Source organism: Salvelinus sp. IW2-2015, linkage group LG18 (assembly GCF_002910315.2).
Source record: "Salvelinus sp. IW2-2015 linkage group LG18, ASM291031v2, whole genome shotgun sequence".
Classification (NCBI taxonomy): Eukaryota; Metazoa; Chordata; class Actinopteri; order Salmoniformes; family Salmonidae; genus Salvelinus; species Salvelinus sp. IW2-2015.
In genome coordinates, this window is record NC_036858.1 from 65,691,167 (window position 1) to 65,716,507 (window position 25,341).

General features: G+C 45.5%; 1 protein-coding gene across 1 annotated transcript in view; it reads right to left on the reverse strand.

Moving 5' to 3' along the window:
• LOC111978091 (fatty acid synthase-like) overlaps positions 1-19,389 on the reverse strand; it is a 44,487-nt gene extending 25,098 nt beyond the window's left edge. Inside the window, 14 exon segments of the mRNA XM_024007893.3 lie at positions 2,215-2,418; positions 2,570-2,704; positions 2,871-2,965; positions 3,052-3,241; positions 3,457-3,644; positions 3,867-4,353; positions 4,469-4,603; positions 4,758-4,873; positions 5,964-6,086; positions 6,266-6,466; positions 7,334-7,507; positions 7,725-7,877; positions 9,042-9,186; positions 19,123-19,389. Coding sequence (XP_023863661.1) covers positions 2,215-2,418; positions 2,570-2,704; positions 2,871-2,965; positions 3,052-3,241; positions 3,457-3,644; positions 3,867-4,353; positions 4,469-4,603; positions 4,758-4,873; positions 5,964-6,086; positions 6,266-6,466; positions 7,334-7,507; positions 7,725-7,877; positions 9,042-9,168 — 2,328 coding nt within the window. The 5' untranslated portion in view covers positions 9,169-9,186; positions 19,123-19,389.
• Between the last annotated feature and the right edge of the window lie 5,952 nt (positions 19,390-25,341).

Genomic DNA, 25,341 nt, shown 5'->3' on the forward strand with positions numbered 1-25,341 from the left:
ACTTTTGTCTGTCCTTAAGCCATTTTGCAACAGCTTTGGAAGTATGCTTGGGGTCTTGTCCATTTGGAAGACCATTTGTGACCACAGCTTTAACTTCCTGACTGATGTCTGTGAGATGTTGCTTCAATATATGTGCCATCTATTTTGTGAAGTGCACCAGTCCCCTCCTGCAGCAAAGCAATCCCACAACATGATGCTATCCCACCCCGTGCTTCCACGGTTGGGATGGTGTTCTTCGGGCTTGTAAGCCATCCTCCTTTTTCCTCCAAACATAACGATGTCATTATGGCCAAACAGTTCTATTTTTGTTTCATCAGACCAGAGGATATTTCTCAAAAAAGTACAATCTTTGTCCCCATGTGCAGTTGCAAACCGTAGTCTGGCTTTTTTATGGTGGTTTTGGAGCAGTGGGCCTCTTCCTTGCTGAGCGCCTTTCAGGTTATGTCGGTATAGGACTCATTCTACTGTGGATATAGATACTTGTGTTACCTGTTTCCTCCAGCATCTTCACAAGGTCTTTGCTGTTGTTCTCGGATTGATTTGCAACTTTTCGACACCAAAGTACGTCCATCTCTAGGAGACAGAACGCGTCTCCTTCCGTGCGGTATGACGGCTGACGTGGTCCCATGGTGTTTATACTTGCATACTATTGTTTGTACAGATGAAGCGTGGTAGATTTCCCATGATGTCAAGCAAAGAGGCACTGGTTTGAAGGTAGGACCTTGAAATACATCCACAAGTACACCGTCCAAATTGAATCAAATGATGTCAATTAGCCTAAGCAGAAGCTTCTAAAGCCATGACATCATTTTCTGGAATTGTCCAAGCTGTTTATAAGGCAACGCAGGTCAAACTTAGTGTATGTAACTTCTGACCCACTGGAATGTGATACAGTGAATTATAACGTGAAAATAATCTGTCTCGTTCAAAACATTGTTGGAAAAATCTACTTGTCATGGCACAAAGTAGATGTCCTAAACAGACTTGCCAAAACTATAGTTTGTTAACAAGAAAGTTTGGAGTGGTTGAAAAACTAGTTTTAATGACTCCAACCTAAATGTATGTAGACTTCCGACTTCAACTGTAAGTATGTGCATCCATTTTTGTCAGGTGTGTGTGTGTTTCTGAGAGGAGAAAAACCGGTCCATATCCTGTGACACTGTGTATTTCGCCAGCAGTACGTGAATGAGTGGAGCCCATCTCCTCCTGTGTGTGTCTACTACTAGCGTCATGTACACACACCCGCCGCAGGCAGAGGCCCCGTGGGTCTGTCCTATTACGGCGTGTACACAAACCTGCCGAAGCGGAGCGTCGTGGTGCTAGCTCGGCTATTAGCGTGTGTACACAAACCTTTGCCAGCAGAGCGTGTGGCTCTGTCTATATAGGTGTGTACACAACCTGCCAGCAAGAGCCGTGTCGGTGCTGGCTCTACGTTATAGTGTGTAGTACTACCGTGCATGCAGAGCGCCTTGTGCTGGGCTGTCTATATAGTGTTGTAGGACTAACATCTCAGCAGAGCGTTGTGGGTGCTGTCCTATATAGTGTGTAGTCTAACCGTGCAAGCCAGAGACGTGTGCGTGCATGTCTATATAGTGTGTAGTCTAACCTGGCAGCAGGAGCGCTTGGTGCTGCTTGTGTAGTCTACTCAAGAGCGGTTGTCATATAGTGTGTAGTCTAACCTGCCAGCAGAGCGTGTGGTGCTGGTCTATATCAGTGTGTAGTCTAACCTGCAGCAGAGCGTGTGGTGCTGTCTCTATAGTGTGTAGTCTAACCTGCCACAGAGCGTGTGGTTGTCTACTATCAGGTGTACGCTTAACCTGCAGCAGACGTGTGGTGCTGTCTATATAGTGTGTAGTCTAACCTGCAAGCAGAGCGTGTGGTGCTGTCTATATAGTGTGTAGTCTAACCTGCAGTCAGAGCGTGTGTGTGCTGTCTATATAGTGTGTAGTCTAACCTGCAGCACAGCCGATTGTGGTGCTGTCTATTAATAGTGTGTAGTCCAACTCTGCAGCAGAGCGTGTGTGCTGTCTATATAGTGTGTAGTCTAACCTGCAAGCAGAGCGGGTGGTGCTGTCCTACTATAGTGTGTAATCTGAACTGCAGCAGAGCGTAGTGGTGCTGTCTATATAGTGTGTAGTCTAACCTGCAGCAGAGCAATCTCTGTCTAACCTGCAGCAGAGCGTGTGGTGCTGTCTATATAGTGTGTAGGCTAACCTGCAGCAGAGCGTGTGGTGCTATCTCCACAACCACAGCGTTATCAGGCACCAGGCTCAGGCCCTCCTGGAAGAGGACAGGGCTGACCAGGTTATTACAATGGTACTCTGCTGAGGAGTACAGAGCCAGCGGGCTATCCCAGTCCTTCTGGGGGATAGATGTACTGATCCACCTGGCAGACCTCAGCTTAGGCTCCTTGATCACCTACAAAGGGGGAGGAGAGAGAGAGGAAGAGAGAGAGAGCGAAAAGTAAGTTAATTTGGCAGATGTCTTGAAATTAAATGATTTTCTAGTGTATAGGAATTTTTCCGTTCCTGAAGGTAGTTTAGATTCTCCTCCTGACACATCATCTTACCCTCTTGAGAGCAGCCAGCAGGGCGGGAGCGATGGAGGCCATGTAGTAAGAATGGAAGGCTACACCAGCACTACGAACCTCCTTGGCAAACACACCACTCTCCTTCAGCTCTGATACAAACCGACTCACTGCCTCCTGCATACAGAAAGCAGGTGCACAGTGCCAGTTTCAGGCAGATGGTTTTCACAGACAAAAATGTAGGTTACAGACAGAATTGGTCTCAACAGTATAAAAGGATCTTTGACAATGTATAACGCTAATGATAGATACAACTGCATGGATTTGGACCAAAATGTGTTACCGCAGGGCCAGAGATGGTGACGGTGTCTTCAGCGTTGTGACAGGCTGGAACCACACCCTGGGGACATTGTGCCTTACACTCTGCCCAGGTCAGACCTGAAGAAGAGAGAGCGAGTTAGAGGCAACCCAACTGAACTCAATTCAAAACACATATACACGAGCACACACACACAGGTCCTTACCGACTGCAGCCATGCCACCAGGGGGCAGGTTAGCTTCGTTAATGGACCTCCCTCTCCAGTATGCTGCCAGGATAGCCTCACTGTGACTGAGGGATCCGTCGGCATAGCCACAGGCCAGCTCTCCCACACTGTGGCCCACAATGCCGTCTGGCTGCAGACCCAGCTTCTGGAGCAGGTCAATCTGGGCGATCTGAGAGGGGGGACAGACAGACAGGGGTTATCTTTAGGAACCTAGTACAACACCTTGATATGTAAGAGGCATTGTGTGGTCTTTGGAGGAGAATACAGTCCTATGTCCATAGCCTTTTGATTTCAGTGCCATTTCCCCCCTCTTAGTTAAAATGGTGCCCCTCCCTTTGTAAAAATGGTGATCTGCTCTTAGTTAAGAGGACTGCACCAGCGTACCTGTATGGCAGCGAGGCCTACGAAGGCTTGGATGGTGTCCTCGAAGGTGCTCTCATCAGCCTCCATGAGCAGACTGGACACACACATCCCCGTGTCCTTCAATGCTAAGTCCGAACGCAAGATGGACTCCCGGAACTCTGGCAGCTGCATCAGACTGCGGCCCATCCCACCCCARTGGGTGCCCATACCTGAGAGATACACAACACACACGCACCTCTAAACCTCTTTGCTTTCATCACTCYAGGTAGAAGTTGCCCTTAACCACAGATACAGGAACACATTACCCTGCCCCCAACCCTAACACAAACACCAACCATTAGGCTGGGGATTGAATAAATGCTACATCTGACCCTGTAGCAGTGGTTAGAGGTAACTTCTCATTTCCTCTCCTACCCAGTCCTCTCTCTTACCTGAGCAGACGTACCACAGTGGTCTGGGCGTGGCCTCAGTCTTCTGCACCTCTGTGACATCATCCTTGGAGCCAATCAGAGCATAGCCCCTGTAGGGCATCCCCGCTGTGGGCACCCCAGACACCTCGTTCAGCAGACACAGGAAGTTGTCATTGTCCGAGTGTTCCTTCCCCTTGCTGAGGAGGGTGGAGACAGCCTCCTCTGTGCGCCCGCAGGCCTGAAGGAGCCTGGGTACTGGAGAGGACTCAGAGGCAATCTTGGGGGGAGCTTTGACGTTTTTTGGGGTGTCAAAACCAGGGGGGCGGAGGATCACGTGAACGTTGGAGCCTCCAAATCCAAAGGAGTTGATCCCAACGATGCCGCCGCGGACCGGTATGGGCTCGTTGACGACGCGGAGGCGGCCGTCACTAAGGGCAGGGATGTCGGTGTTGGGGCTGTTGTAGTGGATGTTGGGAGCCCACACACCTCGCTCCAGAGACAACACGACCTGGAGGGTGAGAGAGAGACAAGTCTTAGTGTTGGGCTTGGCCAAAAGCCTGCAGATATTGTGACTTTGTACACGACAACAGGTGTTCTAGAGGTTAACCCAGACCAGTTCTCACCTTGGCCAGAGCAGACAGGCCAGAGGCGGGCTCCGGGTGGCCCATGTTGGACTTGGTGGACCCAATGAGCAGCGGGTCACGCTTTGATTGACAGAACACACTGACAATCCCATTCACTTCCTGTGGGTCGCCGACCTGGAAGGAGAATGGACTGAGGTCACCAGGGGAACCAGATGTATCAGGGGGGAGGAATGGGATAGAACACCGTCCACAGAACATTCTGGAAAATGACGTTATTGGTGTGGTGGTGACATGATCCAACAACAATGAATCAAGTGTGTGTGTTCACCTTGGTCCCGGTGCCGTGGGCCTCTATGTACTCCACCTGGTCAGGTGTGATGTTGACCTCCTGGTAGAGAGAACGTACCAGCCGCTGCTGCATCTCACCTGAAGGGAACGTCACACCTGGGACAAACACCTCAATCAATGAATTGGTATTTTCTGTAGCCATTCATAGAGAACTGTTATGTAATGTTGTATTACAAATGTCACCCACATGGCTAAGAGCGGTGTAGGGATAGGTTGCCCCTGATCTCGGGTCAGTTTTGCATTTTCCGCACTAATGGTAAAGGCTTGAGGGAGGGGAAGCTGATCCTAGATCTGTACCTGGGAGAAACATCACCCCGGAGGAGCAAAGAACTGTGGCACTTCATGGGGCCGGCCAGGCTTCAAAATACGGCAGGCCAGTATGTTGTGACTGGATCACCAGTCTGGGAGTGTGTTTACTGTTGTGTGTGACAGGCAGACAYACTTGGCAGAGCAGAGGGAGGGGGGCATGGGGGCGAAGTGTGGTATGGAATATCTTAAAAAGCTGACCAGCCACTAGTGGTATCCAGAAGCTGTCAGGTATGTGTTCCTGTGTCACACGCCAGAGAATGTGTCCAGCTCTTCAGCCAGCAGCACTAAGGCCAGCAGCACTAAGTGTGTGAGGAATGACTGGGAATCTCTATTACACTCCCCACATCAGTCCATCTGTACTTCAAAGAGTTGGACCTGGCACTTCCTGGGTGCTAACTAGATTACACCACAGATAACAGGGGAGTTACACTGGGGCATCAGGAAAACAGTGGGTGGGTCAGTGCGGCTTCACAACCCATTGGAAAATAGACCAAAAGGGATTATGGGAAATGCAACAGAGGCCAAGGGAATTGTGTTTCTCCACAAAAATAATGTTTCTACTGGGTTACTGCTTGGCATTTACAGTACAAGGCACATACGTAAGGCAGGCCACACGTTGGTGTGAAAATTGTTGTGAAAATTATATGTAACCTACCAGAGAGTTAGGCAGAAATATGACAATGTAGCTTATAATATTAAAACCCTTTTAGATCTGGGAGAAGTTAAGAGATGTGCTAGAGGTGCATATAAGACAGAAACCATGCTAGGTTTGAGAATTCTTCCTCTCGGTGCCTTGGGGATAGTGACTAGGTGCAGGGTTTCATTCCAGACTGGGCAGGTACCCTCAGTGGTGTGTTATAATGAGGCGTTCTCTCACCCTGCTCCTTGTATCCGTCAGTGTTGTTACCAGCGTTGAGTACCGTGGCGTATACCCTCTTAGCCATGGAGCGTCTGGTCAAAAGCACCGCCACCGCAGCCTCTGAACGACAGTACCCGTTTCCTGGGGGAACACATAGAGGAGCGCACCAGGAAGTAATGTTAGTGTGCTTTCAGGGCCAAACCAGGAAATAGTGCTGCTGTATGTGGGTGTGCTTTCAGCATGAGAAGCATTTTATCTCCAACATTTAATGCTGCACATTGCTCCATTCTGAACACAACCCAGGTCTCTCACCCTCTTACCTGAGGAGTCGAAGGACTTGCAGGTTCCGTCCGGACTGAGCATGCCCAGCTTCATGAACTGCACCGAGGTGTTTGGCTTGAGCAGCAGGTTGACCCCTCCTACCAGGGCGGAGTCACAGTGTCCGTGGCGAATGGCGTTGAAGGCGTTCTCCAAAGCCAATAGGCTGGAGGAGCAGGCAGTGTCGATTGCTGTGCTAGGGCCTGGAGGGACAGAGAGATGGTAAGAGAGGGAGAGAGAGAAGGGACAGAGAGATGGTAAGAGAGGAGGAGAGAGAGAGAGATGGTGAGAGAGAGAGAGAGGGACAGAGAGATGGTGAGAGAGGAGGAGAGAGAGAGATGAGAGAGAGAGAGGGACAGAGAGATGGTGAGAGAGAGAGGGACAGAGAGATGGTGAGAGAGAGAGGGACAGAGAGATGGTAAGAGAGAGAGGGGGACAGAGATGGTGAGAGAGAGAGATGGTGAGAGAGAGACAGAGAGGAGGAGAGAGAGAGAGGGACAGAGAGATGGTAAGAGAGGAGGAGAGAGAGAGATGAGACAAAGGAGAACGTTCAGTTAAGGATAGGGATGGTATCCAATTGTTAGTAGTTACTATCTTGTCTCAGCACTACAACTCCCATACGGGCTCGGGAGAGACGAAGGTCGAAAGCCATGCGTCCTCCGAAACACAACCCAACCAAGCCGCACTGCTTCTTAACACATCCATCCCGGAAGCCAGCTGTCCCTCTCTCTCTCACCAATGTGTCGGAGGAAACACCGTGCACCTGGCGACCTGGTTAGCGTGCACTGCGCCCGGCCTGCCACAGGAGCCGCTAGAGTGCGATGAGACAAGGATATCCCTACCGGCCAAACCCTCCCTAACCCGGACGACGCTAGGCCAATTGTGCGTCGCCCCACGGACCTCCCGGTCGCGGCCGGCTGTGACAGAGCCTGGGCGCGAACACAGAGTCTCTGGTGGCACAGCAGTGCCCTAGACCACAGCGCCACCCGGGAGGCCCTGACAGATTAACTTTTTGATGACAGCTGATACCATAAGAGCTTAAGAGAAGCCACAGCCGTGCTAGGTCATACCGTTGAAGTCAAAGAAGTAGGACAGACGGTTTGCAAACATGGCACGCTGGCAGCCCGTCATGCTGTATCCTAGCAACTCCTCGGGGTCTCTGCTGAAGGCCTCGCCCGCCTCCGAGCCGCTCACCCCAATGTAAACACCTGTCCTGCTGCCACGCAGCTCTGTCGGGTTCAGACCTGTACACACACATTAAACAAACTAATCTCACACACAGGTCTATGAACGTTTAAACATGTGGATCATTTAATCTATGGACGACAGGAAGAGCAGCTGTTGTGATAGCTGTTACTAACAGGGATCCAAATAAACAAATACATTTTATTTGGAAAACTTTGTAAAGAGACACAGTAAAATGTATCTATACACATCTACTCATCCCTCTCCACTCCTCACCTCCGTCTACAATGGCTTCGTAGGCAATCTCCAGCATGAGGCGAAGCTGGGGGTCCATGGTGTGGGCCTGTTTGGGATGGACCCCGAAGAACGCAGCATCGAACCGGCTGATATCCTTCAGCTTGCCGTTCCTCTTGGGAAGACCATACAGACCTAGGAATGAATGGGAATGGCACATGGAGCATTAAGGGATAAATAACAGTGTCACCGGCTGTCCCAGTCAGCATGTTCTACCTGTAGTCACTGACTGGATCATCTGAACAGATTCATGGGACATGAATGTAATAGTGAATGAATGAATTAATGTCATAGCTTCACACACACATCTAAAGCAGGACCGTTCATTCCTCTCAGTATTTCTATGCAGCATACAAGGCCCTTTCCTCCCTTCTTTCCCTCCTCTCCTGTGGTGTGTGGTCTTAGGGCTGAGGTGCCATCAGCCCAGGGCCTTTTTGCACATGAATGCGAGCTTTAGCTGGTTGCCAGGCACTGACTGATGAGAGGTGCTATTCACAGAGAGGAAAGAGAGGAGGAGAGAGACAGATCAAGCAAGCGAGGGAGTGAGAGAGAGCGAGAGAGAGGCGGCTACGGAGGTGAGACGGGGCTAAGAAGAAAAAGATGGGGAGAAAGGCAGAACAAGAGAGAGGAAATAAAGAGGGAGTGAATTAGGCAGAGGAGAAATAGCGAGAGAGAGAGAGATAGAGAGAGAGAGAATCTAAGCAAGCCAAGCCACGAAGGAGAAGCAGTGCCAACAGCCCAGCCAGGTGGTGAAAAGCAACGGCAGCAGAGCAGACAGACACAAAACTCCTTCAGAGACTACAGAGCAACTCTCTCAGTCTCACACATCAAAGGCTCATCTTACAGCTAATGGCCACCAGCGCTAGCCAGGGTTCATTTGTGTTCATGTGGGTTACTTCATGTGGGTAGTGGGTGCTGGGCACTGACTGAATGGACCAGTAAAGCCTGTGGAGGAAGCATTCAACATTCTACTCATTGAACTGCCGACATTGATGGTGATGCAAAGTACAGCTAACCAGGTCTGTGATCAGAATGTTCTTCTAGGGAAGGGAAGTATTTCCTGTCATGTGGTTGATGCAACATCCATGACTAGGCAGTACACCCACATCATGATACAACAAGCTACTCATCAGTTTACAGAGCAGAACACTGGGATGCAAGGTAGCTTGTGTGTCAGGTTTTCAAAGCTTGTTGGGACTCCTTTTCAGAGTTCAAAGGATTTTMAAATAAACAGCAGCAACAAGTCTGATGTTCGTTGGTCATAATAGTCCAGGTCATGGAAAGGTCACAGGGGCTCACCTGGCTTCCACCGTCGGTCATCTTCTGTTACCATGTCAACCCCATTGAAGAGGTTCTCCCAGAATTCCTCCAGGTTGTCCGACTCAGGAAGCCGGCCCGATATCCCTGCTACAACAATCTCCTCCATCCTGGGAAGGAAGGGTTACTGTGGGAGAGAGAGAGAGAGTTAGAAGTAGGGTTGACAAGGTACCAGGTATCCAGTTGCCTTATTGCCTGGGGCAAGTGAACGGAGCTGTCGAACAAGTTGAGCCTACCTCCAGTAGCCTAAAACTGATCTTTCGGGTTCCTCCCGTTTAAAGTGAAGACAGGAGAGTTGAGCCTGCTCTAAGAATGTATTTTACTGATGACAAACAAAATATAAAAGAATTCCAATAGTGATCTTTCTGATTCCTTGTCTATGTCTAAGTGAAACGCAGGCAATACATGCAACTTCTGCAGGTAAATAGCTAATTAACACCAAGGCAACCAAAAACAGAAAAAATGCTCTTGACTTGCCCGATGGGAAAGTGCTTTTAATGTGTGGCTCCCGAGTGGCGCTACAGTCTAAGGCACTGCATCTCAGTCCTAGAGGCGTCACTACAGAACCTGGTTTGATTCGAGTCCCATACGGTGGCGCACAATTGGCCCAGCGTCGTCCAGGTTAGGGTTTGGCCATCATCGTAAATAAGAATTTGTTCTTAACCGACTTGTCTAGTTAAATAAAGGTCAAATAAAACAATTGGCTGCTGTGAATGCAGTATCTTATCACAACACCAGATGATTGGCTGTGTGTGTGTGTGTGTGTGTGTGTGTGTGTGTCAGTCCAATGACGCATATCTACCTTCCCCTGATAACTCTACAAAATAAAATGAGAATGGAACAGAGAGTCCCCTTCCTTCCACAGCGTCCCATTTAACGTAACAGTCGATTCCACACCAGCAGGAACGGAAAATATTTTTGGTATCGCAGATTGTTCCGGCAATTCTCACATAGGAACTTCATTTGTGAGGAAGGATGTTTAACATGCTTTCTACATTTGTATCACAAACCATTTGACAAAATCCATGACGAAAGGGGTCATTTTAGACCTATACATGCCTCCTGTATGACCCTATGAACCGTACATGGCACAGACAATATCTTGGTATCATTATACTCCTTATAGTGTGCTCTAAAATATGGAGTAAGTCTTGATTCTGAAATACAATTTCACATTAATTTATTCAACATTAAAAGATATTAACAGAGGTGTCATCAAATCAAATCATCAAATCAAGTTTATTTTATATAGCCCTTCGTACATCAGCTAATATCTCGAAGTGCTGTACAGAAACCCAGCCTAAAACCCCAAACAGCAAGCAATGCAGGTGTAGAAGCACGGTGGCTAGGAAAAACTCCCTAGAAAGGCCAAAACCTAGGAAGAAACGCTATGAACGTGAACGTGTCACGCTCATAGGGGGCACAAGCTCCTCAGATTTGTCCTGTTTAAAAAAAAAATTGTTGCTAAACTTCATTTTGTAAGCCCACATTTGATCATAATAATTTATAAAATGATCTGTCAGCGGTATTTTGCAGAGGGGGCACAATGACTGGACCAGGCAAAGAGTCCCCCCCAGTAAGTGGGTTCTTCTCTCTATCTAGTGGTTCCTTCCAAGGTGCTCCATGGACCAAAGGTATGCTTGGCAGGACACTAGATACTCTAGTGCGTGCAGACAGTATCATCAGTGGAGAGAGAGAGTGTAAAGTGACACACACAGAGTTTGATTTCAGCTGCTGGTGATGGACAGGACTCCTTTTTGATAAATAAATGTTTGTCTGTAATACTAGCCACCATTGCAATTTTATGAAGTTGGCTTTGGCTAGCCAGCTAGATAGTTGAGGTTGGGAGATGGGAACCTAACTACCAAGCTATTTCAGGCTGTCAATCAAGTTAGAGTAGCTTGTCTAACTATCTTAGCTGGCATGCCTGCTGGCAAGGTTGCTAGACTTCAGAATAGCACGAAATTACTAAACGTACCAAATAAGACTCACATCCTTTCAAGCTTTTACCCAGATGTTAGCAGAGGTGCAGAGAAGCAGATTTAGTTTGAAAAAAGAACCACCAGTCAGGAGGACAGACAGATCAAAAGGTGCGTAAGACACAGAAATAGACTTGGTTTATGTTATCTGGCACCTTATGATAACATCATGATATTTGTGTGTATTAATTATGATGCCATGATATGTGCTTGTCGAGATGCGTGTTATGATCCCATGTACTGGGTTGTAATTTGGATGTAATATCCTTGGCATGTTGCTGCAGTATATTGAAATGCGTGATTTACAACAGTCAGAATGACACCCTCATTAAAATGATAATTGAACAGTTAAAGAGGAATTTACATAGAATTAGGCATGTTTATGGCCCTAGATTGTAGAAAAAAGCTGTTTCGGGTGTTACAAAATGCCAAATTCTCCAACTTCCGGAGGGTGCCCCCCCCCCATACTTCTTTCCCCACTAAAATAATGGGATATTAATATCTCATTAATARCTACAGTTTTTGATTTTGTTCCTTTTAAAGACATATTGTTTGGCACAATATACTCTACAAGTGGGCACTCTGCTAATTCTGAATGTATGATACATTTTATGAGCACCACCAACACATTGAATGGAAAATTGATTCAAAGCGAACTTCCTCTGCTGGTGATTTGCTGAATGTACAATCCTAAAGGAGGACTGTGATTGGTTAATGAACTATAATGTACATTTCTATARATAAAATGGGTCATATCATTAAAAGTACCACAGAGCCACTCTGGAAATTTGACGTGTTTAGAGAGTATATCGTTAAACATCGTCTAAAAATAAGCTAAATCTAAAAAAAAAGGGTACTTTTGAGACATTAATATTAGTAATATTAAATAAATGTGACTTTAAGAATCTACAGATACTGCATATTTGAGAGCACAGTAGGGAGTATAATGACATTAATGATAACGACCCCTCCTGTCTCAGCCTCCAGAATTTATGCTGCAGTAGTTTATGTGTCGGGGGGCTAGGGTCAGTCTGCTATATCTGGAGTATTTCTCCTGTCTTATCCGGTGTCCTGTGTGAATTTAAGTATACTCTCTCTAATTCTCTCTTTCTCTCTCTCGGAGGACCTGAGCCCTAGTACCATGCCTCAGGACTACCTGGCATGATGACTCCTTGTTGTCCCCAGCCCACCTGGCCGTGCTGATGCTCCAGTTTCAACTGTTCTGCCTGCGGCTATGGAACCCTGACCTGTTCACTGTGATTACTATTATTTGACCATGCTGGTCATTTATGAACATTTTGGCCATGTTCTGTTATAATCTCCACCCGGCACAGCCAGAAGAGGACAGGCCACCCCTCATAGCCTGGTTCCTCTCTAGATTTTGGCCTTTCTAGGGAGTTTTTCCTAGCCACCGTGCTTCTACACCTGCATTCCTTGCTGTTTTTTTTAAATTTTTATATACATCTTTTGTCCATTAAAAATAACATCACATTTTTCAGAAATACTGTGTAGACATTGTTAATGTTGTAAATGATTATTGTAGATGGAAACAGKAGATTTTTTATGGAATATCTACATAGGTGTACAGAGGCCCATTAACAGCAACCATCACTCCTGTGTTCCAATGGCACGTTGTGTTAGCTAATCCAAATGTATCATATTAAAAGGCTAATTGATCATTAGAAAACCCTTTTGTAATTATGTTAGCACATCGGAAAACTGTCGTGCTGCTTAAAGAAGCAATAAAACTGGCTTTTAGACTAGTTGAGCATCTGGAGCATCAGCATTTGTGGGTTCGATAACAGGCTCAAAATGGCCAGAAATAAAGAACTTTCTTCTGAYACTCGTCAGTCTATTCTTGTTCTGAGAAATGAAGGCTATTCCATGCGAGAAATTGCTAAGAAACTGAAGATCTCATACAATGATGTGTACTACTCCCTTCATAGAACAGCGAAAACTGGCTCTAACCAAAATAGAAAGAGTGGGAGGCCCCGGTGCACAACCGAGCAAGAGGACAAGTACATTAGAGTGTCTAGTTTGAGAAACAGACGCCTCAAGTCCTCAACTGTCAGCTCATTAGATAGTACCCGCAAAACACCAGTCTCAACGTCAACAGCGAAGAGGCAACTCCGGGATGCTGGCCTTCTAGGCAGAGTTGAAAAGAAAAAGCCATATCTCAGACTGGCCAATAAAAAGAAAAGATTAAGATGGGCAAAAGAACACAGACACTGGACAGAGGAACTATATAAACTCAGCAAAAAAAGAAATGGCCCTTTCTCAGGACCCTGTCTTTCAAAGATAATTCGTAAAATTKAAAAAAACTTCACAGATCTTCATTGTAAAGGGTTTAAACACTGTTTCCCATGCTTGTTCAATGAACCATAAACAATGAATGAACATGCACCTGTGGAACGGTCGTTAAGACACAGACAGCAGGCAATTAAGGTCACAGATATGAAAACTTAGGACACTAAAAAGAGGCCTTTCTACTGACTCTGAAAAACACCAAAAGAAAGATGCCCAYMGTCCCTGCTCATCTGCGTGAACGTGCCTTAGGCATGTGGCCAGTGCAATAAATTYTAATGTCCGTACTGTGAGACGCCTAAGACAGCGCTACAGGGAGACAGGACGGACAGCTGATCGTCCTCGCAGTGGCAGACGARGTGTAACACCTGCACAGGATCGGTACATCCGAACATCACACCWGCGGGACAGGTACAGGATGGRAACAACAACTGCCCGAGTTACACCAAGAATGCACAATCCCTCCATCAGTGTTCAGACTGTCCGATATAGGCTGAGAGAGGCTGGACTGAGGGCTTGTAGGCCTGTCGTATGGCAGGTCCTCACCAGACATCACCGGCAACAAAGCCGCCTATGGACACAAACCCACCATCGCTGGACTATACAGGACTGGCAAAAAGTGCTCTTCACTGACYAGTCGCGGTTTTGTCTCACCAGGGGTGATGGTCGGATTCGCGTTTATCATCTAAGGAATGAGCGTTACACTGAGGCCTGTACTCTGGAGCGGGATTGATTTGGAGGGTCTGTCATGGTCTGGGGTGGTGTGTCACAGCATCATCGGACTGAGCTTGTTGTCATTTCAGGCAATCTCAACGCTGCGCGTTACAGGGAAGACAACCTCCTCCCTCATGTGGTACCCTTCCTGCAGGCTCATCCTGACATGACCCTCCAGCATGACAATGCCACCAGCCATACTGCTCGTTCTGTGTGAGATTTCCTGCTAGACAGGAATGTCCGTGTTCTGCCATAGCCAGCAAAGAGCCCGGATCTCAATCCCATTGAGCACGTCTGAGACCTGTTGGATCGGAGGGTGAGGGCTAGGGCCATTCCCCCCAGAAATGTCCGGGAACTTGCAGGTGACTTGGTGGAAGAGTGGGGTAACATCTCACAGCAAGGACTGGCAAATCTGGTGCAGTCCATGAGGAGGAGATGCACTGCAGTACTTAATGCAGCTGGTGACCACACCAGATACTGACTGTTACTTTTGATTTTGACCCCCCCTTTGTTCAGGGACACATTATTCCATTTCTGTTAGTCATACTGTATGTCTGTGGAACTTGTTCAGTTTATGTCTCAGTTGTTGAATTTTGTTATGTTCAAACAAATATTTACACATTAAGTTTGCTGAAAATAAATGCAGTTGACAGTGAGAGGACGTTTCTTTTTTTGCTGAGATATATATATATATATAAATAAATCACACACACACAAAAGTATGTGGACACCCTTTCAAATTAGTGGATTTGAGGGGGGGCAACTCCATATTAATGCCCATGATTTTGAAATGAGATGTTCGACGGGCAGGTGTCCACATACTTTTAGTCATGTAGTGTATTTTCCACTCCTACTGGCGTGGAAACGGCCAACAGTACAAAGCGGTGCTGTCATTCAAATGTGATGTGGCTAGGCCTACATTCTGCTAGAAGCCTAGAGCACATGGTCACGTAAAAACAGAGCTTGGAGAAGATTAACAGGAACCAGTCAAACTCATACAGATAGAAACTCATACAGATAGAGGTTAGGGCTACTATAAATAGTCATTTCKGGGTTGTAAATAGAGCAGCTGTGTTACTGCTGACCCTCGGACAAATGRCTGCATATCTCGCACATCTGCACATCTCACGCTGAAGTCAGCTTCCTGTGAGCTGTGGTCATGCATCAGTAAGAGTATCAGGATGACATAGCAATCAACCAATAGCCGTGCGAGATGGTGTACATTCATATCGCACTGCGAGTGTACAAAACATTAAGAACACCTTCCTAATATTGAGTTGCGCCTACCCCCCACCCATTTTGCCCTCAGAACAGCCTCAATMTGTCAGGGCATGMACTCGACAAGGTGTTGAAAGCCTTCCACAGGGATGCTGGCCCATGTTCCTTCCCACAGTTGTGTCAAGTTGGCTGGATGTCCTTTGGAGGACCATTCTTGATAGACACGGGAAACTGTTGAGCATGAAAAACCCATGCTCAACAGTTTGGCAAGTAACGGTACTCCTGGTACCTACTACCATACCCCGTTCAAAGGCACTTTAATATTTTGTCTTGCCCAGTCACCCTCATGGCACACATACACAATCCATGTCTCAATTGTCTCAAGGCTTAAACACAGATAATTTGGGGAGGCAGGTAGCCTAGTGGTTAGAGCGTTGGACTAGTAACTGAAAGGTTGCTAGATCAAATCCCCGAGCTGACAAGGTACAACTCTGTTGTTCTGCCCCTGAACAAGGCAGTTAATCCACTGTTCCTAGGCYTCATTGAAGACAAGAATTTGTTCTTAAACTGACTTGCCCTTAAATAAAGGTTAAAAAAAGGCTTAAAAACCTCTCTCATTACACTGATTGAAGTGGATTTAAATGACATCAATAAGGGATCATCTGGTCAGTCTGCCATAGAAAGTTGTGTAGACTCTGTGTATAGTGTAATTGTTTATAGATGATTTGTTGGACAGGTCGTCAATGCAAATAAGAATTTGTTCTTAACTGATTTACCTGTAAAAAAAATAAAAGATTAAATTAAAAATAACTTGTTTAGGAGGATTAAAATGAAAAGAACTAGGCCTAAGCTAGTCTCTTTAGAAAATAGTTGACCAGTTAAAATACTAATCTTGGCTTTCAAAGGGCAGATAGCAGCCAAAATGGACACACATTCCTACACACAGGTCTGAGAACTGCATTGCATGGGAACCTATTCAACTCTTGCCAAGGCACTGGGTCCCCTTACTCTCACACCTCAGAGAGAACGAGACAGAGAGAGACAGAGAGGCGAGCAAGCAAGAGAAAATAGGGGATAATTAGAAGAGGATGAGTGAAAGATGGAATGTTTTTTTCCACTCCTTTGTTACTATGTATAGCAGGGTTCCCCCCAAAGAATATTTTTATTATTGGACATAAAGGACTAAAAAGGTCCCAATTATTCCATTCCCACGCATAATAGAGACACAAATCGTATACTAATTTAAGCAAGGTTTGACATGATTGTTTTAGTCAAACATTATCTGTTTGTAAACTGCAAATTGACCGTAAGAAGCCYAAATTATTTGTAATTATGTTCCAGTCCCCCAACCATTCCCTCAAGAAAAAAATTGGCCTGCGGGAGAATCTAGTTGATGATCCCTGATGTAGAGGCTGTGTGTGTGTGCTGTATTAGCCAATTACCTGTCTATCACAATAGACAGACAAATAGGCTAATCAAGATCCAATGGACGAGAGAAGGCTAAACAAGAAGCTGTAGGTGAACAGTTGCTTGAAGAAGAGGCCTTGAGCTTGAAGAAAAGAGGCCCGTTCAACACATCTTTCCCATTTAGTTCAGAGAAGCAGCCTTCTCACTAATAATAGGCTACACTCTAAACAGCAGTCACCGTGACAATAGAGTATAAACACCTCTTCCTGATCCCCATTCCTGCCAGAGGGATGGGTAGGAGCAGGTTTGTAAATAGTTTACAGGGATTATTAAGGGATTATTAGGGATTATCATCTACCTGACCTGGATCACATCACTGTGAGGCAGGGCCTTGATTGCTTACATGTGTTGGATATAGGCCTAGTTGAGGCAACACAATGACAACTACAGTGGCACCATGCCATAGATAACACCGCACACAGCTTTCCCTTGTGGGTGTTTCTCTCTCTCTGTCTCCCTGTCCCTTGGTGCTTCCGTCTCTTTCTCCCTCCGTCTCGGTCTCCCTCTCTCTCACTCCGTCCTCCACAGCCATGTTGTTTAATTGAATAACTCAATTGATGAGGGAGTGACATGCTACAGACCAAAATCTGTCCCAGGAAATAATATTGGTGCTCTTGTACYGATGACAATGAATCTGTATGGATGACAATCTATCAAAGATACAATGTGTTAGAATCTAGGCCATATACCTTGTGTGATAGTTTCACCTGCCTCAAATAGGCTGCTTTGCGTGATGTATTGTTGTCTCTACCTTCTTGCCCTTTGTGCTGTTGTCTGTGCCCAATAATGTTTGTTCCATGTTTTGTGCTGCTACCATGTTGTGTTGCTGTCGTCATGTTGTGTTGRTGCCTTGCTATGTTGTTGTCTTAGGTCTCTCTTTATGTAATGTTGTCCCTTGTCGTGATGTGTGTTTTGTCCTATATTTATATGCTATTTAAAAATAAATAAATCCCAGCCCCTGTCCCCGCAGGAGGTCTTTTGCCTTCTGGTAGGCCATCATTYTAAATAAGAATTTGTTCTTAAATGACTTCCCTAGTTAAATAGGTTAAATACAAATAGCGGTACACGACTTGACTCAACTTGTAATTTAGGCTATATATTAGAACACTTGAAAAGCACCTGGAGGGTAATACAGAGCAACATGACTAATTCCACTATAGTTATAGACTACATCTCTCAAAGCCAGGACATTTCATCCTGTGCCTAGAATACTGGTCTCAACGGGAGGGCTAAAGAGCACTGCATGTCATCAGTCTGCAAATGCCAGGTAATGTAACATGAACATCTTGAGAAACACCCAACATATCGGCTGGTAGGACAGAGCTCTGTTGGTGATTTGTCCAGCTAGGTCACATGTGGAAAGGTTGCTTGATACACACTTGCAGCATGGTAAATTCCACACCTAGGCTTTAGAATGGGCCTTCTCRTGCCTCTCACCAGTCCAGCTCCTTCACTCAGGGAGAGTATAGAGAGCTAGGGTACTGGGATGGGTAGGCTCACCAAACATTGGTATCAATTTCTGATATTGGTCTGTGTATTGCTCTGTATTAGTCTGCAGTAATATGGCTCATCGTGTGATTACAGTAAGAGGGTGAGCAAACTGTATCATGCTCAGCTCCCACTAGACTAGATGTCAAACATGCAAAAAAATTGAACCAAAATTGGATCAGAGAGGCTAGCATCAGCAAAAAGTCTCTCACAAGGTAGGCAATAGGCATCCAACTCAATACCATCCCAGGCAGCACCACAGCTGGAGAAAAAAACGAAATAAATTAAATTCTTTAATTATTAATGACCCTTTTATGTACAGTAGGCCTAGATAATCACTGGGCCTTAGCGCTCCTCCACAACTACTCAGACCTGTAGTGTAAACTACGCAGCCTGTTACTCGATCTCGTGCTGCTACCACATTTAGACCAGGGCCAGACACGCAAACAACCCTCTAGCAAGCAGAAAAACCAGGGCATCAGTGAATAMTAATTGATTACAACGTGCTAACTTGGCATCCAGGCAGTGATGACTACATATTTTATTATTGAGCAAGAGTGACAACTGCTAGCCTAGCCCTAGCAGAGGTTGCCGCATCACTTGGAGTCATATTGGCTTTAACTTGAGATAGTTATCCTCGCTAAAATGTCGCTATTTTGGGGAATTAGTCAGCTAGCTATTATAACTCTAAAATGCATGAACATTGTAACGAGGAAGTGTGTAGCTGATAATAACCAGATCAGTGAAATCGAGGAAATCCAGTTCGAGTTCGTTGATGTTTATTTCTACTATGCCGGTCATCATGGGCATCTCACCGGCTAACTTGATGAAGAAGCTAGAGCAAGCTAACATCGGTAAAGCGTTGATATTCTTGCAATATCAGAACAACTTACCAGTAGTTAGGTGTTTTAATATCCGTAGAAAACACCAAAAGGATTGCGAAATGTTAGTGAGGAAACGGTTAGCAAAATGTTCCTCGAAAATCCCTTATCTTCCGTCGTTGAGAGTGCGCTTGCCTGTGTCAGTGTGTGTCCCTGCTTCCGTTCCCTGCCAAACCCTTCTAATTTCTCTCGCGTCTATGAATCCCTTTCTCTATTTCATTTAAATGTCTGACCTGCTCTCCCCGGCCACGCCACATGGGCTGACAGCTTCTCTGGGATGTTCAGTCCAATGAGAAAAGAGGCAGGACTCCCAGTCTCAGCCAGTGATGGGGTGATTCGCTGAACGCCGCTGTGGATTCGGGAGGGAAAAAAACGGAAGAAACAGGATGGCAAGGTTACTGTAGTTCATTCGGGTAGCACTGGGGATGGATCATCTGAGTACACCAGTAACCTASCTCAGTTTCCCCCGCCCTTTTATATTGGTAAAACCCAAAGCCAAGTTCAAATGTATCACTCAAGTTCAAAGCGTAGAACCATTACTTACCTGAGCCATGTTCAGATTTCACTCTGATTGAACAATAACTAATTTCGAAATCTTGCAGAAAGGAGGACGCATGCTGTTGCAATAGTCCATGGACTTTGGGAAACACATATTTGACAATCTTGATCAATTAGATTTTTCCCCCTTTTTATTCAGAATGTGTATGATTTATTTGCAATGCAATTTATTGGAGATGGATATACCATTAAAGAATGGTGGATTTAGCCTAGACCAGGTAAATATTGTTCCCCTAACCTATGTATCATGAATGAATAAATGAATGTATTCTTTGCAGTATATGTAATGTATTTGGAAATCTACTAGCGCAGATTAGGCCAATACTATGTTTAATATCATTAGTAAGAATTGTATGGTCACCTGTGGTTGACATTGTAAAAATTATATATCAACGCATGTGTTCGATCACCTGGTCTATATATATATAACATTTCACTTTTTAATCATTYAAACATTGTATTCCCATTGTTTCTCGTTTATAGAGAGATAATAATTTATTTTTATTGCAGCAAAGTATTCAGAGGCTTTTGTATTGTTTAACAAGAGGTTTGGTAACTGTTTATAATGGCTTTCATGAATAATCCATTATAAAATGTTTATAATTGCTTATAATGCTTTATACATTAAAATGTAAATGTTCATGAATTGTAATGCTTATAACATGAGTAAAAATTGTAATGAATAACTGAATACGTATTTATTTTATAGTTTATAAAATAGTTTATTAATGCTTATTCATGTACGTTTTCATATAGTGTTACTGGAAGTTTTAACCAAAGTCAGTAGGCCACTGACATTCTGTAGGTTGAACTTGTGGAGCAACCACATCAACACACCTGAAACGGGTTATTGTGGTGAATGTACAGTTAGCGCTGACAAACGTGGTAGTTAGTACACACCCAAATACTGACAGCTGTGATCAAAGGGTGCGTTTGCAAATTTACTCTGGCTATCTACTCCGATTTCAAAACACTCTCGTCTGGGTGTGCCAGATCGCAGAATAACTGATTCAATTACGAACGCTCAACACGTTGAATATGYCCGGTGTCAGTAAACATCGGTAATAAAAAGCGTAATTAAATTGTTACCAGCAGCACAGTTACAGTCACCAACGCTCTGGATAACATTAAAACAGCCAACGCTCTGGATAACATTAAAACAGCCTAATCAGCTCTGCTAGGGCGAGTAATGGTCAGAGTGAGGTGTTCTTTCATTTGTGTCTGGAAGTAACTAGCAAGCTAGCCAACGTTAGCCAGTTAGCTTGGGTGCATGACTGCTGTTGTGAGATCAGAACGCTCAGATCAACCCTTCTCCTCGGCCAGAGTGGCCAGTGTGCCCTCTGAACCCTCCGAGAGCGGAACGCTCTGAATTTACGAAATCCCTCTGGCACTCCAGAGTAAAATTTACGAATGCACCCATTGCTAGTTGTGATATTTTATAGATGTGAAAATGAACCAGTCACAGAGCAGGGGTGTGTCGGTGTGAGGGTATTGCTAGGAGATAGGGTGATGTGATGACAGTGAGGGGAGGAGCTTGTTGCCAGGGCAGCAAGGATGGTGATGTAATCAGAAACGTTGCCTGACTGTTGGGGTTACTCGAGTTCAATGATGAAAATGGCATGTGAAGGATGGCATGATCTCGAGGAAAACTTTACTAGTCTTTTTTAAACTTATTTATTGCCCTAAATACTAACCAAGATAACCCGAAGACAACATGTAGAAAAATGCACCTAATGTGTTAACATATTCATATTTCATAAGGTACCTTTTTAGGTCAAATTTGTATCAATTCTGGTTGTGTCACACCTTCTCAATAAAGGAAACATTTCAGAAAATGTAAATTTTTTATTGTTTTATTGGAAAAAAATCACTACTTCAACACAGATATCAACGCTTGTTCAGGACCTGTACAACAAGACCACAAAACACTAGATTTGTCATAACACGTCCCGTGTGGCTCAGTTGGCTCAGTTGGTCCCGTGTGGCTCAGTTGGTKGAGCATGGCGCTTGCAACGCCAGGGTTGTGGGTTCAATTCCCACGGGGGGACCAGGATGAATATGTATGAACTTTCCAATTTGTAAGTCGCTCTGGATAAGAGCGTCTGCTAAATGACTTAAATGTAAATGTAATAACGGTAGAAAAATATGAAAAAGGCACACAAAATAGTGCTTTTCAATGTAAGCATCAGGGACAGGAAATACAATATCAACTTCAATGAATCCTTTACTTCCTAATGTGTAAGGCCAGGCAGTCCCCTGGCCTAAAACAGTACTTTTCAGTGTGAGCATCTGGGACAGGAAATACAATATAAACTTCAATGAATCCTCTACTTCCTGAGGTGTAAGGCCAGGTGGACCCCTGGTCTAAGCAGTGAACAGGTGGTAACTGTACCTAACCTGGGTGACAGACTGGTTCTGCTGTCAGAAACACTCCCCTGGTGGCCTTGCCAAGACATTAACTTCTGCACCAGCCTCTGATATTACTTTAACACTCTAGCTTACAGTACAGAAATCACTAGGTATTTACATGTCATTTCTACCTACTAAGTAAAGTACGTTGGTATTCATTCAATCAAGCACCACTAGGCATCATTTGGTAACAGGTACCAACAGTTACCGATTGTGTTGAATTCTGTTAGCCTACCAGAATGGATCCATCAGTCTTTTATATTGTACCGGGCAGCACTGAAAGCATCTGTGGGGATGAGGCCTAAGTGACTGCCACTGACAATGGCCGCAGTGCAGAGAACCTACATGGCTGGGTAGAGACAGAGCTGACATTGTGCCTGTCTGAATGTCTCTCGACAGCACAGAGAGGCAGAGGCGTATCACACCACCGTCTCCATTATCTTTATACTAATGTACAACACCTTTGTTAGAAATCTCTTCTCCTGACAGAGTACTACATACTTTCCAGGGCCACCCATACGTAAAATGTATGCACGCATGACTGTAAGTTGCTTTTAATAAAAGTGTCTGCTAAATGGCACATATTCATTAGTAAGTAAGTGTTAGTAACAATCTCATTCAACTCTCAACTTTATGAACGTTGCTTATCTATATTGACACTTTGACGATCCATCAAACAAGCAAAGCGTCAATACAGGATTAAGATTGAATCCTACTACACAGGCTCTGACGTTCATTGGATGTGGCTGGGAAACTCTGGGAAACTCAAAAGCAAGTTTCCCAGTGACGGGAGACTACCAGAAGAGCTAAATCCCCTTTATGCTCGCTTTGAGGCAATCAACACTGAAGCATGCACAAGAGCACCAGCTGTTCTGGATGACTGTGTGATAACGCTCTCGGTAGCCGATGTGAGCAAGACCTTTAAACAGATCAACATTCACAAAGCCACAGGCCAGATGGATTACCAGGACGTGTACTCAAAGCATGCGTGGACCAACTGGCAAGTGTCTTCACTGACATTGTCAACCTCTCCCTGACTGTGCCCAAGGAAGAGAAATCGAGAGTTTCAAGTTCCTTGGTGTCCACATCACCAGTGATCTATCATGGTCCAAACACACCAAGACAGTCGTGAAGAGGGCACAACAAAACCTTTTCCCTATCAGGAGACTGAAAAGATTTGGCATGGGTTCCCAGATAATCAAAAAGTTCTACAGCTGCACCATCGAGGGCGTCTTGACCGGTTGCGTCACCATCTGGTATGTTACCGCGTATGGCCCAGCACATCACTGGGGCCAAGCTTCCTGCAATCCAGGACCTATATAATAGGCACTGTCAGAGGAAAGCCCATAAAATTGTCAGAGACTCCAGTCCCCCAAGTCATTGACTGTTTTCTCTGCTACTGCACGGCAAGCAGTACAGGACCGCCAAGTCTAGGACCAAAAGGCTCCTCAACAGCTTCTACCCCCAAGCCATAAGACTGCTGAACAATTAATAAAATGGCCACCGTACAATTACATTGATCCCCCCCCCCCCTCCATTTGTTTTGTACACTGCTGCTACTCGCTGTTTATTATCTATGCATAGTCACTTCACCCCTACCTACATGTACAAATTACCTCTAACCTGTAACCCCGCACACTGACTCGGTACCCCCTGTATATAGCCTCGTTGTTGTTATGATATTGTGTTACTTTTTGTTATTTCTTATTTTCGTTTATTTGGTAAATATTTTCTTAACTCTTCTTGAACTGCACTGTTGGTTAAGGGCTTGTAAGTAAGCATTTCACGGTAAGGTCTACACTTGTTGTATTTGGCGCATGCAACAAATAAAGTTTGATTTGATTAATCTATAACAACGCTTCTAAAGATTAGTTGAAGTCTCTGATGGTATTCTTGTGTGTTGCATGCCTCCCCCAACCCCAATTCTCTCCAGCCCCATCCTCCCTTAGCCCCKCCCCCTCCTAGCCCCATCCCCTCCTAGCCCCATCCCCRCCTAGCCCCATCCTCCCCTAGCCCCATCATCCCCTAGCCCCATCATCCCCTAGCCCCATCCTCCCCTAGCCCCAGAGTATCTTCTTCTCAATGTTTACTCAGCATAATGTGGAAACTCTTGGCAGTCTACTGCTGGGCAAACTGTGAAGCAATGCCTCCGATCTGAATCTAATCTGAAAGATGGACACACTGTGTTGGATGACCTTCACTACTGTCTGTGACCTGTTGCAGTGGCTGTTGCTGAGGCTATCAGTCAGCACTTCTTCCAGCAGGCAGTGGCTGTGTGTGCCAGCCAGGCCTGGCCAATGCCCTGGGCTTTGCAAACAACACCAGTGTCAACAGAGCCAGACCTAAACCATGAGTGGCTCCACTGTCCACTGATTGAGAAACTTTTCTCAGTGCAGAACAGTCCCTGGTCAGAGCCTTCACCCTGTCACCTCTGTGATCTGGCCCCAGACACAAGGTTATGTTCCACATGGCACCCTATTCCCCATGTATTGCACTCATTTTGTCCAGGGCCCGTATGACTCTGATAGTGCAGCCTATATAGTAGTGCACTATATAGGGAAAAGGGTGCCATTTTGGACAGATACAAGGCCACCAGTTGGGCAACCTACCTCCTCCTCTGTGGCCAGACTGCCACGCTGTCTTTACTTAGACCTCAGCTATGTGAAATTATAAACACTATTATTATCTCATACAAAGAGCCTTACGGTCTGTGGTCTAGTTAATACATACTGATGTACATGGCAGGTGTCACTAACCTTGGTGTGTGTGTGTGTATGGGGGTGTGTGTGTGTTGTGACAGAGTAATACTAGACTTCCTGTGCCAGATAATCTGCTAAGTGCTAAATGCCCAATAGAATGCAGACACACAAGTTGTTTTATAATGGTGTTGTCACGACTCCCACCGAAGGTGGCTCTCCTGCTTGTTCGGGCGGCGCTCGGCGGTCGTCGTCGCCGGTCTACTAGCCGCCACGATCCCTTTTTCCTTTTCTTTTTGTTTGGTCTTATTGGTTGCACCTGTCCCTTATTTTGTTTCTTGATTTATGTCTATTTAAGCCTGTTAGGCCCGCCTATGTTCGTGCGGGATTATTTTCTGTTAGTCGGGGTGTGCGTGTTTGTGTTCCTGTCCGTTTTGTGCCCTCTGTTGGGTCGGACTATTTTCTGTCTGTTTATCGCCTATGGTTTTGGGCGTTRGTGTGGGAATCTCAATAAAGACGGTTTTCCCCAGTATCCTCTGCAAGTGACTCTGCACCCACCACTCCAGGC